This window comes from Sesamum indicum, linkage group LG6, assembly GCF_000512975.1.
Source record: "Sesamum indicum cultivar Zhongzhi No. 13 linkage group LG6, S_indicum_v1.0, whole genome shotgun sequence".
NCBI lineage: Eukaryota > Viridiplantae > Streptophyta > Magnoliopsida > Lamiales > Pedaliaceae > Sesamum > Sesamum indicum.
The window spans coordinates 5,339,292-5,355,299 of NC_026150.1; the positions used below are offsets into that span (position 1 = coordinate 5,339,292).

Here is a 16,008-nt window from a genome sequence, read left to right on the forward strand (position 1 = left end):
CTCCCCCCCCCCCCCCCACCCCCAATCCTCTCCTTTTGGGTTTAAGTGTAAAAAGATGGAACTTTGGCTTTGTTTCAGATGAGTTAACCTGGAATTAAACGAAATATGTAGAAGAGTCACTAAATAGGGTAGGAAGCTTTAGTCTACAGCTTAGCGTGAAGATTAGATTCATGAAAACAGATGTGCCGTTAACAGAGAAAAAAACAAGTCATCATGATTGTCAACGTATTTGTATGCATTATTTGCAGTGTTCATGTTATGTGGAAATAGAAGGACAAGGAGCAGCTTTGGAATTTTGGCTTTTGGAGTGATCTGTTTTTGTGAATATTTGTAGGTAATTCATTGGACTTAGCTGAACAGCTACGGACGGTGTTGAGACTTGAAAGCAGCTTGTTTTGTTACGGCGTTGGCATACCTCATACCTCAAATCGTAATCTTTTTGGTATTTTCTTACTACAGACAAATTACTTTTGAATATTGTCACTCTGACATTAAAGATCTCTGTTTGTGGCTATATTTTTCCTTCTGATGATAAATATGACTAATGCTAGAGTTGTAGATTATTAGAATGTTAATTCGTAGCAACTCAAAATCTGAAAGTAATTATGTTATTAATGGATTTGTATGGATTAAGTAAATGTTACTTGTTTTTTCTTTTTTGTTTATATCAAGATATTTTAGAACATAGGGTTTTTAGACTGGTAGAAGTCAGGAAAAAAAAAAGAAATCAGGTAGGATTAAGAAATGCCTATACATTCTTTTTGGTATGATATATATGTTTGTATTCGTATTGGTTTCTAAATCAAAACATTCACTATGTAGTCTTGTGTCTTTTCTGGTTCCCAAGTTGAAAGTCTGAATTTTCTTGTTCGTTTTTTTGTAAATTTTTCCTCTCAATATTTTGTCTAATCTCAAAGCTCCTCAGCAGTTTTTTGTGGCTATGATTTACCCCGCTTGTTTGTCTTTGATGTTTTTCTTTTCAGCCCACATCTGAGCAATCTAGACCCTGTCCGGCTTTTGAATTATACAGTCTCCTGTAGAATTGGAATTAGCAATTGGAAGTCGATGATACTGTTGCAGTGCCCCTGCAGATATCTTCTGCAAGTCTTGAAAACTCAGGTTCAGAAGTAAGAGTCAATCTTTTGCCTTATTCCTATAGGAACTCGAGCTGTTGTGTTTCTTTTCCATCTGATTGTGTGTGTGAATGTTTGTGCTCTTTTACATGCTTATTTGTTTGAGTTTAACTTCACAGATCACATTTTTTAAGTTACAACACTGATTTGTTAGTTACACTTGTTTCCTTGTTATTGGATGACACTACCATGTGTCAAAAGATGGTTGCTTTTAGTTTTGAGCTGCAAGAAGAGACTGCTTCCTACTTTCAGTCTTTATATCTGCCATTTTTTGTTGGTAGCCTGGGATGGAAGGAAAGTCGTATAAACTATTCGTTGCCAATTATGTTCTTATTTGTTTGTCATGTTAATGGATTGTAAACTAAAATTTGTTTGTTGTGGATTGGGAGAAACATGCCATATCCATTGCTTCCGTTCTGTACTGCTTGTATGCATAAAATCATAAACTCATACACAGGTATAAATTTACTTGGGTTGGCTCCTGGCGAGATTTGTGCCTTTCTGAGGCCAAATCTTGCTCTCTCATCTTAACTACATTTGTTGGTGGTTTTGACATTTAAGGCTTTGTACTATTAGAATATTGCCATTATGTTGCCTTTAGTGGATCAAATTTTACTGTTTCTTAATTACAAACACCATTAGCTTGATTTATTCATTTATTTATTTTTTTAAATTTAACACCAGTACATGATTATGTAGTTTATCTTATTCTCGAGTCTCGCATGGTGACGAACTTGATATATCTATTTTTTTCAGTCTTGAGAAAGGAGTTGAGTTAGACTGCCAGTGGGTTGAATTTGATGATGTCCGCTATCATATTCAGGTGATGCATATGCTACTGGATATTTGGGAAGAACATTGTCATCGCTAAAACTACATTGTCTCGTACATAATATTATTTCATTTCTTATGAATATTGAGACTACAAGCTACATTGTCTCGTAGATAATATTATTTTATTTCTTATGAATATACTATATGTTTGCCATTCTGTAGATTATACAAAAGGGCCATGAGCTTTCTGTATCTGATTCCCAACTTTTTGACAGGCAACTGTGAAGAATCCAAACATCCTTCTACTATCACTATCACTGCCCACTCCACCTCCAGAAACTGTGTTTTCTGGTGGACTTCCTCAAGGAGCAATAGAAGCAATAAAAGCAGCATATGGCGTCGTTCTACAAATTCTTGATCCCCCAAGGGATGGCTTTAATCTCACTTTGAAACTAAACTTGTCCAAAATGCCTCCAGATGAAGGTTGAGTGAGTTTCCATTTTAAGGTCATTCATGGTGATGCTAAGTGATAAATAACCCCTTTCATGGAAAACTTTGGAGTTGTTTTCTCCTTTACTTATTCCTCGTGGCTTTTGTTTTGACTATTTCAATGTGTAATCCCTGTTTTGGGTACTTTCGCAATCTAACAGTTGAAATTGGTTGGCACTTGATAGCACCTACAATGCGAGGAAGCATGCCATATTTAAGTTGTACCAAGTTGGTTCACAGTAAAGAGTGTCTTGCATGTGCGCTAATTTTGCTACAATTTTCTACTTGTTAATTCATGAGGGTGGGGGGAGTACTAGAACATCCTGTCAAAATTTATAAGTGAACAAAAATTTATTGACCCACCAGTCCTTATGCTTTTGTTTCCCAATTCAATATACTACTAGCGAAACCATACTCTTCCCATGTCCACATTTCGGACATATTCATTTGTTTCTCTGAACACTTATGAGCATAGCATGTTGTATGACCTTTTTCAAAAACTGAGAAGGTATAATTATGATTTCATGATTTCCTTTTTTCATTATAACTGAGCTGTTAATTTTCGGGTACTGCAAGATATTCATGTGAACTTCTTTTAGAGACTGTCTGTACGATTCTCTTATATTTCTGCATGTTTAGAGGTCATTTCCTTTCAAGATCAAGTCCATAATGCTATCTTCTTAGCTCTCATGACTCAAATGTCAGGGTTTGGCTGCATGACTAACAGTTTAGATCTTTCGGATGAAACATCTAATGCCCCTCTGTTTTGGTGTGGATAGAAGGCATGAATCCCCACCTAATAAAATCATGAAAAAGGGATTTAATTTTGTCAAATTGGTTTCAGTTTGTAAGCTTCTGTTTTCTAATTATTGCGAGATATTATTGGTCAAATTGGTTAGGACATCTTTGGTTCTAATGTTCTAAGAGACAAGGTGTGGAATAAAGTTACATGAGAATGTTTCTGTACATTTCCTTGAAAGAATGTCTGAGGATATTAATCCATCAACATGAAAACATCTCAAGGATTTTGTTCAACTCAATTGAACAAATCAATGCCCCATACTTATTTCGTTGGATTACCTCGGTCCTCCTTCGCTGCTCTACTCTATCAATGGCTTCCTCTGAAGTTAAGCATAAAGCGCAAGTCCTTGTCGATTAATATATCCTATTTATTTTAGATGAATTGTCTTCTATTAGAAATTCTGTCCTGAAAACTTGATAAAGAAGGGTAAACTGCCTAAACCCCTGTGCTGAGGAGAAATGCTTGCTGATAAAAACATAACCTTTGTGTTGAGAATAAAGTATTTTTGGAAAATGGAATTATATTTTAGAAATTTCCTCTATTGCATAGAGTCGATAAGAATAATTGTACAGTAACCTGATTTCCTCCTACTGTTCATCACTATTTGTTCTCCTTTTTGTGCTACAGAGGTTCACTAGTTTCATGGAAATTATGAAGTTGCTATGAAATTGTATCATTACTGCAAGCGAGCTTTTGCTTTGGTGAAGTTGCTTTAGTTTTCACTAGAATTTGAAAAACATTGCAAGAAGAAGCGTAAGATAGTGTGGTATCTAAAAAGCAATTTAGGCATGCGAACCCATCAGGTTTGCAGCAAAATGTAAGACATACTGATTGCCACAATTGTCCATGTTTAATTACCATGAGGGTTTATATGCATATCATCTAGTTTCTGGTCCAGTTCTCATTAACGCTTTCTCCCTGTACTAACTTCTGTGGATATTTATATAATGGACTTCAAAAGTGATAAGTACTTGTTTAGTTTTCTCTCTATGCTCAACGCATGTTACTTTTGGAATTTCATGAAGAGTTCTTGTTCTTGATTTCACCATCTATAATGTAGGGTTGATGTACCATGACCTTTTTGCTTCTCGTACCCTTGGAAGCGTAACTTTATGCATCTAGTATATGGATATGTGTTTTCTATCTCATATTTGTAACATTAGGTTTTACCTGATTTATATGGCTGATTTTTCTATAGAGCATAAGCAAGCACTCCTGGTAAAGATTGCTTCTATAAGAGAAGTAGTACTGGGTGCGCCGCTAAGAGCAGTTCTGAAACAACTTGTCTCGAGGGGTGTTAAGTCTAACTTGAACAAGCTTCTTTCCCTTGTGCATCGGCCAAATGAGTCATTTTTTGTTGTTCCTCAGGTAATTTGTCTCAACTTTCTGGAGTTCATTATTTTTGCTTGATTAGACATTTAGAATCAACATGTATGGAGATATCTGTTACAGCTCATTATACTGGATATTTACTTGAAGGGATGATGATAGCTCCTTCCCTGGTTTGGTCTAATTACACGTACATGTCCTCCGGTTTTAGGAATTATATATGCCTCCCGACACTAATGGCCGTCAGGAAACCCTTACATTCTTGATGAAATGTCTCTTTTGTCACAAACCTCCTTAGAAGTTTAAAGGCATATCCCCAAGATTTGTCATATTACAATGACCTTTGTTTCATTTTGTCGTTAGACCCCGGCGGTTTAATAATTATTCAAATACAATAATAAAATATTTAATCGGTACTTTGACCATCTACAAAAATATATTTCCTAATTTAAGTCCATAAATATTGTACTTAAATTTAAATATAATATTTTGGTCAATTCTTTTCTCTTCTAAACTTTCACTTGTATATATTATTCTTTTGTTAAATGTAAATAATTGAAGTTAGCTTCTGAAACTGAATTTTTTGATATAAACATTTAATTGATTTTTTTCATGTGATTATTGAAACCAGATTATGATGATTATCATACTTATCAATTTTTTATAACGATTATATAAGTGGTATATGCAATCAATTATTAAATGCTAAAACAATTTTGATTGAAGTAATTCAGGAATGTACTTATCAATATTATGACATATGACTTTTTAAAATTTGATCAAAAGTTATAAAAATTAAATTTCGATATAAGTATAAATTAGATTACTTTCAAATTAATTTGTATAATATATTCAAACTTTGTACTAACAATTAGTTCAAAATGTATCATTTTATTAAAGTAATGATGATGTCAATGCCATGATAAAAGGTTAGGATTATATGCAGGATGATAATAAAATATTAGTAAAGGTAAACTTTAGAGTGGAGTAATTTAGATCAAACTTCAGGAGGTCCTTATGTAATTATAAATGAATTGAGTTAGTTAACTTTGGGGTAAAGTTGGATTCCTTTCAATCTTTATGATAATGTTAGCAAACTCCGTTAATATTACCACTTGGATCTATTTGTTAGACAATAACCAATGATAAGGGTACTAGATATACTTTCTTATATCTGAGAGGGTTTATGTGGATTTTGACCAAACCTCGGGAGTGGGCTCTATAATCATCTCATAATTATGCTTAGTTATGTTTAACTATGGTTTTTGTCCACCAGATTTTTGCATGCCCCCTTGTCTATTTTCATGTCTTACTTTCATTGTTGTTGTAGCAGTTGTATTCACTTACTTTCCTTGTTGTAGCAGTGGCATGCATTGTATCCTTCCACCCATTTGCTAACTACCACCCCCATCAAAAGATGAAATGAAATGTCATGCTTTCAGCTTGCTTGCCAAGCACTTTTCCCCTTGTGTATTTGTGTGGTGCTAAAATGTAATTATGTGTGTTAAGAGAATATGTGGTATCCTATGCTTGTGAAGCTTGAATAGCATGTGCTTGTTGTTGCAGGCCGACAAGGTGACTGTGATTTTCCCCATGCACTTCAAGGATTCAATAGATACTGTACTCGCTACTTCTTTCCTTCAGGTACATGGACTGAATCACTGGGGAGAATAATTCCTTCATGCTTGTTTTTTCACTTCTGCTTTGGCCTCTTTTTCTCCCTCTGTCAGCTTGCACCTCTCCAGCTGTCTGTGGCTCTGGGTGGTTTAATAATAGGAGGAAAACTAGAACCTTGAAACGAAAGAATTGGAGGTTGACATTGAAGAATCTTGTTGTTTATTCCATTTTTCCCTCTACGTCGTTGGTTGGGAATGTTGTTGCAATTTTTTAAATTACATGCTTGCATCTAGATCATCTCTATACTTGGAAGTCTCAAAATCATACAAATCTTCTGCTTGAGTTGGTATAAGAATCAGGTTACATGCATTTATATTCTCATTTTTTTGATGCTGAGGTCACTATTAGAGGCTTCAACAGTTTTCATTTCTGACTGAAGGGTTCGTTAAGGTATATGTATTAATGGCAGTTTTCACGCATGTCCAAATTAGTGATGTTGTTTCTGCTAAGGCATATGCTATACTTGTAATCCTTCTCTGCTTGTACAGCTATACAAATATTTGCAGTTTCCTCCGATCTACTTGATTGAATAAAGTTCAGTCTTCCATAATTTGGTAACCCTTCAGGAATTTGTGGAAGCAAGGCGAACTGCTGGACTTGGCAATGCCCCTCCTTGTTTGTGGTCTTCTTCTCCCCCTCAAGAATTAAAAGGAGCTTCTGAAATAGCATTATCAGCAAATGCTGGATTTGTTAGCTTTGGTAATTCCTGAATCCATCGTTGATATTGATCAACTTTTATCTGTTTATGATGAACATATATGTGCATGAAGAACAGTCATTTTCCCTCGCCACGTGGAAGGTAGAAAGATGGACAGAACTGTTTGGAGTCTATCAACATTTCATGCGTATGTCAGCTATCATGTCAAGGTGAGAAGCTGTACATCCCAAAAGTTAGTCATTTACTATTATCTAATTCTTGAAGTGGCTAAAAACTAACTCCTGCTAGTGAATGCTGCCTCATTAGATAATTTTGATCAAGAAACCCAAAAAGTCAATAGGTTGCATTCAGTGCTATCTGAAATGCGGGAGCTAGAAACTACATATTAAAGTAGGCAGCGATATGCAGAGAAGCAAGTGGCATTTATGATGGATGAAAAGAGTTATTAAATTTTAGTTCTCTAGTGTCAATGAAATTACATATAGGTATAAACAATAGAAGACTTTGGAGAAATGAGAACAAATTTCAAGAATTAATATGTCAGGAAATTACTTTCAGTGCAAAGAGTAACTTCTTGTCCCCCCCCCCCCCCTCCCCTCCTCTCTCCCCCCCCCCCCCCCCTTTCTTTTTCTTTTAAGTATTAACCCTTATTTGCTCTCTTTCCCATAATCTGGAGTACTAAGAGGAGACCGACACCAGCCACACCTGGCGCCTGATCAGGCAACATTGTTGTCATGTAATCCTTTTCCTACTTTCTCAGTTATGAGATACTATGCGGTTCCTCTAACATAACAGACATTTAACTTATCTGAAATTTGAATGGAAAAACATAGGTTGAACTCTTTAATGCCATATTGGGGAAGAGTCATGGGATTGCGTGGGCTGCTCTTACTTTTAACATTAATAGGGGTCTGCTACTTTGTTTCTTATGACTAGAAAGATGTGCAACCATGCTATTTCTTTCAATTTATGCATATATCTGGGCATTAGGTTCAATCCCTCCATCTAGAATCTCTCTCTCCAACGAATCGCAACTGCAAGTGCATTTATGTCTCTGTCCTAAGCAAAAATCCTGCAGCATGCAGGGTATTATTTTTCACCACTTAATCTCAAAAAGACATGTCTTGAATGAGATCACTCACAAGTACTTGTGATTATTTGTGTTTGTGCATATTTATTTGGTCAAGTTTGAGTGTCATGATGCCGTAAAACTGAGATAGCGTTCTGTCTGATTCAAGAAATTGAATGATGGGAGAAAAGGTTTAAAAATAGAGTAACTTCTGGCTGTTCTGTATAATCCTCGCAATTCCAAATTCCACTGTTTCTCAGGTAAACCGCTCCTGCACCTGCATTGAAAGATATCATTCATACTTCAAGCCATTTGATATGGGGGTTGCATTTGATTACCGTATGATAAATTGAACACTAAACTATCCTTAGTATCGCATACTTTGGATCAAACTTGTAGACACTCTTCATTCATACTGAGATTTTATTTCAGGGGCAGTGTTCTGAAACAATATTGAGTAGACCATATGACCAACTCATTTCATGTCTTTTCAGACATGACCTTACTACTTTCTGTTTTTAGGTCTAAAACACCAGAAAAAGAAAATAAAACCAGTCCCTTAAGGGACGGCTCAGTGGTTTGGGCTTCACAATCTCCTGGTGGAGGTTTTTGGGTTCAAATCTTGGGTGTGCGTGTGAGTGGGGATGGGCGTGCATATGTAAAAGATTAAGAAAAAAAAGAAAATAAACATGAACATAAGCTAGATTGGGCTTAAGGCACTATGCTGGTATAGTTAGGGGGAAATCTCTCTGCATAGAACTTGTCATAATAACCAAAACAATTTTGAACTTGATTTATGTGAGCCAAATAGCTTACAAGAACTGTAGGAGACCTGAGAACTACTTGTGCTAGCCACTGACTTGTCACTAGATGAGGGAGAAGATTTAATGGTTTGTGGTGAACTCAGAATCGGACCAGAAAAAATATATGTGAGGTTTGTCTAAAACTTAGATTTTTACTGTTTGAGGAAGTTGGTCACTTTGGATTCTTTACTTATTTAATGTGAGAGGATTTCCCTTTGAACTATCAGAAGTTTTATGTTGTAAAAAACAACAGTAACTTTTAGAGATGCTATGACTTTTGATTTCCTAGACATTTATTTGCTCCATGAAAATGATTGAATGTCTTTTTACTACCGTTCTGATTGCACAAGTTCTTTTGCTACTTTTGTGGTTATTTTCTGACTGCTGATGTATTTTCCAAACTTTAATGTCTGTCAAGCATGATGTAGATTTTCATTATTGTGAGGAAGGAATATAAATTTCCCAATTTTATCTGGTCGGAGCAAATACAAATTTTCTATAGTACAAGGTATAGAAGCCATCATCATGCTGACTGGAAAAACAGATCGAGTAAGAGTATTAGGTGATTTTAACTTTAAAAAACTAATTATTTGTTCTTCTTGTATTCTAGTGTAAACGTGAGTCGTTAAAATCTGGGTATTTTGGTTTAAGCAGCCCAAGATTGTCCATAAAGTTTCCATTTGGATGTGTGCTTTTGGACTTCAATTTTCAGATGAGGATCCTATATAACTTGTGATGTGATCTCAAATGTTCTTGTGTAAGCAGTGCTCAGAGGGTTTCATGCATACCCGGATGAGAAGACGTGTGGAATCACTCATAGAGGTGAGTTTTGGATTCCGTTGGCTTCTTTACGAGTCCTTCATTTGAATCAACTAGTTTCCTTTTCTTAATTTTTGCATGTTGATCATGTAGTGATTTTCACCTATTAGTTTAAGTATGTTTTTAGGCCTTGCTTAAATAATCAAGATCCATAAATCAACCACAAGCAATTCTTATATTTTTGAGTAAGTAGAATAAAGGCAATTTTTTTTTGTGGGATGCTGAAAATGATCACTCAGAGCAGTTTCTCCCTCTGAAGGTTCCCAGCTTTTGATAAATTCTCTTGCTCCTCAACCAATGGAAAGGAAAGAATACTAATAAAAACACAGGGCAATGAAGTAAAAGCAGTTGAAATAACTAATAATTTAGTCATGCTTACACTTAAGTATTAACAGACACTGTCGGCAATAATGGCTGAAATCATGACCCCAGAGCACATACTAACTTAAGCATTTTGCTTTGCAATTTTGTAATGATAAGAAGAAAATCCATAATAATAGGAAGAAAAAATACAGTTTTCAAGACCAATAATTGGGGGCGTGTCCTGCAAGAACGTGAATGAATATGTTTCTGGATCAGGCTGAAGTGGAAGTTGAGGTCCTTAGAGGCTTAGAGCTTGAGAGATGTGAGCTTATAAATTGTTTTGATATCAACTGTTAAGCTTTCTGACACCCTTCAGCCTTCACTACCAAAAAAGTTTCCTTAGATGTGTATGATGTTCAGTTTACTTTTCATTGACTGTACTTGGTCAATAAAGTAATGATCTCTCCAAATTTAAATGATTGGCCAGCTTTATATGTTACACCCTATGATAATTTTCGATTGCTCTGAGCTCCATGGACTGGCAATATTATTGTGCTTCATCAAATAGTATGTAGTTGTTTATACACCAGGTACAACCTCATCAACTTTTCCATTGTCTGACCTGGACCAGCTGCTAGAAACTGAATCAACACTGAAGTTCTGGGGTTAACCAGGGCATATTTAAGACAAATAATTGGTTTTACTATTTTAGATTTCTTTGTTATTCTCTAATTAAATTAGGCCTGGACTTAGTTGTGATTGTTTGATGGTCTACTTTCATGCCAAGCATGTTTAAGCAATAATTACATACTTGTAATTTTAGGGGCTCGGATTGTCCTAGTAAAGGTAGTTTTGTCCTACCTGCTTGCTTGAGAAAGAGTAAAACTTATGCATCACAACACAAGATCCCTTCAGCTAACAGGAATGTGTCAGTTGATCACCAGAACAAGGAACATGTTTCACAAATGAGTAAAGACAAATCTTGCATTTTCTTATTTGTGTAAAGATAGTTTGACGATGTTGAATTCAATATTGTGTCCTCTCATTGCAATATCGCTTTTTTTTCCTTTCAGTAGACAAATATTTCGGGACATAGCTGCACACTATTCTATGTTTCACCATTCCTTCGTCATTTGTGCTTTATTGTTCCCTTTTAACTTCCCAATCCTGATCCAGCAAAACTATAATGGAAGTCTCTATTTGTGGTTTAGGCTCTAGATCGTGCCAAACCGGACTCAGAGAGGGCTGATCGACCCGCAAAAAATAAATTGGTATGTCATGATTACTTAAAAGATTGGTATGTCATGATTACTTAATTGGCACAAAATAGTTAATCCTGACATTATCTTTTCTTGCTTGCTGGTTGAATTTGAATTTAAGGTTCTCGTATATATTCTTATGCAGAGTATCAAGGATGGGCGGGGCAGTTTCAATTCAAGATGAGATTATCCGGCTTAATCAGAGGAGTTCTGACAAGGAAAAAGAAAAAAAAGAAAGAAAAGAATTCACAGGAGACCGCTTGTACTCGTGATCATTCACAGTCAAGTAATGAAGCACCCGCACTTTGTATATCATAGATGTTATGCTTTTGATTTATTGTGTTAACCTGTTGTTAGGATGATACTTTCCATGCCTTGGACTGCAAATCCAAACCTCTTTTCAGGTTGGTTTTGCTGGTGCTAGAAACTGAAAGTAGAGTTTCATACGGCTGCTGGGGCCCGCCACTTGCAGATTGACCAACCTCCCTTTGCACCCTGCAACATTATAAGCTGAAACTTTACGACGTTTAAGTTTTAATTATCAAAAATCATTTTTGTTGTTTATATGCTTGTGGTTCTGTCATGTAGAGCTAGGTTTCCCAATTCTAAGGATTTGTTTTAATGTAAAATGCACTACAAGTTAGTTTTGATGCTAGAGAGCAGACCCCCTCCTGTTGCACAATAAGAAAGTTCGAGACGAGATGGAATATTTTGTATTTATGAGTAAATGTCATAAATGGTTATGAGATTATGCTTTGTATTATTTTAGTACCTTACGTTCATTTTCTTACTTTTGTCGTTCTTAAGTGTAAATTACAATGACAAGTATAGTTGAATTACATAAATCACCTTCCACGTATGTGTAATTATTCCACAGGGGTCTTCATTTCTCCCATAGGGCGAGGGCAACGGCGATGGCGATTGCTAATTCTTCCACGAACCATTTTTACGATTTCTTGACACCATGTTACGGGCCTCCACTTAACACCCATAGAATCTCAATCGTCCCCTACCCGCCCTACGTTTTCAACATATTCTCAGATGTGTGCGGTGGCGCCAGCCGGGGCTGCACAGTCTATGGTGTGGACATAGGCGGCAGCAGCGGGAGTGGGAGGCAGAGTGGGGTGTACAGGAGTTAGGAGTGTTCAGTTTGAATAATTGAGTCGAACCGAAAATTCAGTTAACTATTTTCAAAAATTGAAAATTGAACCGAAAAAATCGAACTTCGTTCTATTTTTTAACTGAAAAATTGATTTTTTGAAAACAAAAATTTATATAAATAACTTTAATATTTTTTCAATTTTATCCAAAAATATCTGTACAAAAATGTCAAAATCTAAAATAAAGCGCACAATGAACAAAATATTAATGAATGCAATTCAAAGTTTCAAATCAAAAGAACATAACAATAATGCATTTTTACTAAATTGGTGATTATTATTAAGCTTATTTTTAGATAATATAAATTAAAATATAATATTATATTTTAATTCTTAATATCATTCAAAATTCAAATATGAGATGCTGACTAATAATTCTAATATATAGTGAATAAATGCATTTTGTCGTAATGGATTGAAATTGTAAATTTGTAATGATAAAATTCATATGATTATATTAAATATTTACTTACAATAAACTTATAAGAGTTCTAAATTATTGATTAAACTTGTTATTTACTAATATAAACTAAAATAGTAAAATATCATATTTTAGATATTTGAATAATGAAGAATTGAAGATTGAAGAACGAGTTAAAAGAAAAGAGTGGACAAAGAGTAAAGTTAAAAGTAAAATACAAAATATATTTTAATATAATTAGTAAAATAAATAAATATATATATATAAATTAATTTTCAATTCGATTCTATCACCAAAAGGTTGAAAAAAACCCATCGAAAAACCAAATTTCTTCTTAATAAAACCAAAAATTGAATTTTTATTTCGGCTCAATTGGGCCAATTTAACCGAATTGTGAACACCCTAATCAGAGTGGAGTTGGGGGTGGGGGTCTGGTTGGGGAAGAAAGGAAAAGTGGGAAAAATAATTTATTAAATACATTACGTAGTAAATTATGTCCAATTAACATTTTATTAGTTTTAATAAAATATTTATTTAACAAAACACTAAAATTATGCTTTATTAAAAAACTTTTATCATAAGTAAAAACTAGAGGATCATAGATAATAAATAAATATTAATTAAAAAATTTAAAAAAAGTTATTTTAATAATTTCTAGTGACTGTACAAATTGAGATAACTGTTGAATTCAAATTTATAATTTAGTAATCAATTTTATTAATGTATGAAAATTTTTAACTTAATATTTCAATTATTAAAAGTGAAAGTGTGTTAAGATATTCTATAAAAAAAGTTAATAAAATAAGAGAGCTATGTTCGTCTAAAACTTATAGCTCGTTTGGTTGTGTTTTCAATGAGATTATTTTCACTTTTCACTATTTGGGTAGTTGGGATTTTGTTTGGTCAAGCCATTTTCATTGAGAATGCATTCCTATTTTAATTTTGAATTTTTTGAAATTATAGATCACATGGATTGGTCATACTTGTCTCATCTTATCAGCATGTCTTTTCTTGTTTTAAATAAAATAAAACTGCTTTCTCTCCCAACCATTTTGGTCAACCCTCATAATTAATTTCTGTTACATCAAAAATATAGATACCTATATTCTTAATTCTCACATCTATATACCTATATTTAGAAATAACTAATCCAAACATATTATCAGTTTTTGCACATAAACCAATAAAGCATTTTTACACAAATACAATTGTTAGTATTCCATATAAAAACTTTACTTTGAGATTTTTAAAGATTAATAAGTACAACATTATCAACTTTCAACTTAAAATTAAAATTTTGTATAATAAATAACTTTTTTAAAATAAAACAAATTTAATAAAAGATCATCTAAAATTTTCTAAACATACAATACGTCGATATTCATTTCATATTTGATAACTATAAATATATTCCCGAAAATATTGATCCATAAATCATTATAAATTTTTGCTTATATCAATATTTTCATGGCCCGGAGCGGATTGAGCGTAATGATATTGATATTTTTTTTTATAAGTGTATGCATGATTTTTTACGTAATTTTATTATAATTTACCCAATAAAAATATTAGGGAGAGTTTATGGAATATTGGCGTTTCAAAGGGGGCAACTTGGAATTTAACGAATCCTAACTTCTCCTACTAAACTATACGTCAGCGTCAAAGTATGAAGCGGTCTTAAGCCGACAGTTATTATCGACGTGTGTGTGCGTTTGTGTCTGTCTTCTCCTCTTTCTTCGTTTCTTTCTCTCCCACTCTTTTCTCTTTTAACTCATCTCCTCATCAATCCCCACCGTTACACTTTTCTTCTTTTTCTTCAATGGCCCATCACTCTGAATCTGATCTGCCCACCTCAAACAACACTAATTCTTGATATTAAAGACGAGACAAACAGAAAAAACCGTTGACAAACATGTGGAGAACTCCCGGCATCACTCTCTTGAAACGGGCCTTCGGTTCCGGCATGAGGCCCGCTGTGCATTGCAGCAACCAGTTTGCAGGCTGCAGATTGATGGGCTCGTCGCCGTTTCATCGCTACTGCAGCTCCGCCGTGGCTGGAGATGGCGGAAGTGAGAGTAAGAATGGAAGTGCAAGTTCGATGAGTTATGGGGAGGCGAAGAGACTGATGAGGCTGGTGAATGTGGAGGCGCTGAAGGAGAGGTTGGGGACGGAGGACAAGGAAGTGATCCCGTACACCGAACTCTTGCAAGCCTGTCAGAGCATGGGCGTCGCCACATCCGCCGATGAGGCCGCCGCCTACGCCAGAGTTCTTGATGACGCCGGCGTCGTCATGCTGTTCCGCGATAAAGTCTACCTACACCCCAATAAGGTTTTTCCTTCTCATCCGTTTCTCTGTTAAATTCTGGTAAAATTTTCTGTTGGGGTAATCTTGATTTTGCTTGTGGATCATGATTTGTAAGAGCGGTGAGGAACAAGAAGACGTTTAGTATGGTTTGACAACAAAATCTGTACGAAAAAGTGTGGTGGATATGTTTGATTGTTGTGAAAATTTTCATTCTGCTGATGAGATAAATGATTCTTGAATCATGGGATTATGGCAAGATAATGGATAGCAGGATAATTTTATTGAGGAAACAACTCAAAGAACAGCTGTGTTTGCTCGATCGATGAAGGTGAGAAAGCTTTATTTGTTCGTCGTAGAGTATTGATCTCACCAAGGTTTCTTGCGTTCTTCAGTTGAGGACGTTTTTCTTCTCTTTTTGTCTGATATTATGTAAGTTTAGATTGGACGGATCGACATTTCTTCCTTAAATGTCAAGTACTATGTATTTCTTTTTCCATTTCAATGTATCTTAAAAGGGTCAAAAGGATTGTTGAATGCTTTGCGTTTATGTTCGGGATTGAATTTTTTGATGCAAATGGTATTTTATATACTACTCCATCCAATATACACACGTCATGTTTATAAAATCTTTTCTTAAATAAAATACATAATGTCATCTTTATATACATAGAGTGTATATTGAATGGAATAGGAGATGGAATACGGTTTGCAACAGAAAATCGAATACATCTGATGGTTTGATGGTGGTTGCTCGACGAATGACTGAGAAATACCAGTAGCTTTTGCCAAAATGCATCTAACAGATGTTCAAACCAGAGGTTTTTTCTTGCTAAGTATTGGTTTGATTCTCCTGTGGCAAGGACCGCGATGTCTGGGAGAGATTGTGATTAAGCATTAGGAAGTCGTAATTTAATCTTTTGAATGAATAGCATCATGATGTGCTCCTATTGTCAGGTGGTTGATCTGGTTAGGATGGCAGTACCTCTTTACCTTTTACCTGACGACGA

At 34.9% G+C, this 16,008-nt stretch overlaps 2 protein-coding genes across 2 annotated transcripts in view; both read left to right on the forward strand.

Annotated features, from left to right (window-relative positions):
- Positions 1-11,679, forward strand: part of LOC105163816 (actin-related protein 2/3 complex subunit 2A) — a gene marked incomplete in the record, with an annotated part of 12,154 nt that extends 475 nt beyond the window's left edge. Inside the window, 11 exon segments of the mRNA XM_011082304.2 lie at positions 335-442; positions 984-1,127; positions 1,890-1,956; positions 2,183-2,390; positions 4,397-4,566; positions 6,094-6,171; positions 6,771-6,903; positions 6,980-7,071; positions 9,500-9,556; positions 11,068-11,127; positions 11,261-11,679. Coding sequence (XP_011080606.1) covers positions 1,066-1,127; positions 1,890-1,956; positions 2,183-2,390; positions 4,397-4,566; positions 6,094-6,171; positions 6,771-6,903; positions 6,980-7,071; positions 9,500-9,556; positions 11,068-11,127; positions 11,261-11,299 — 966 coding nt within the window.
- LOC105163817 (calcium uniporter protein 5, mitochondrial-like) overlaps positions 14,384-16,008 on the forward strand; it is a 2,355-nt gene continuing 730 nt past the window's right edge. Inside the window, exons 1-2 of the mRNA XM_011082305.2 lie at positions 14,384-15,025; positions 15,956-16,008. The exon at positions 15,956-16,008 is cut by the window's right edge and continues 730 nt beyond it. Of these exons, the coding sequence (XP_011080607.1) occupies positions 14,609-15,025; positions 15,956-16,008 (470 nt within the window). The 5' untranslated portion in view covers positions 14,384-14,608. The remainder of the gene's footprint in view (positions 15,026-15,955) is intronic.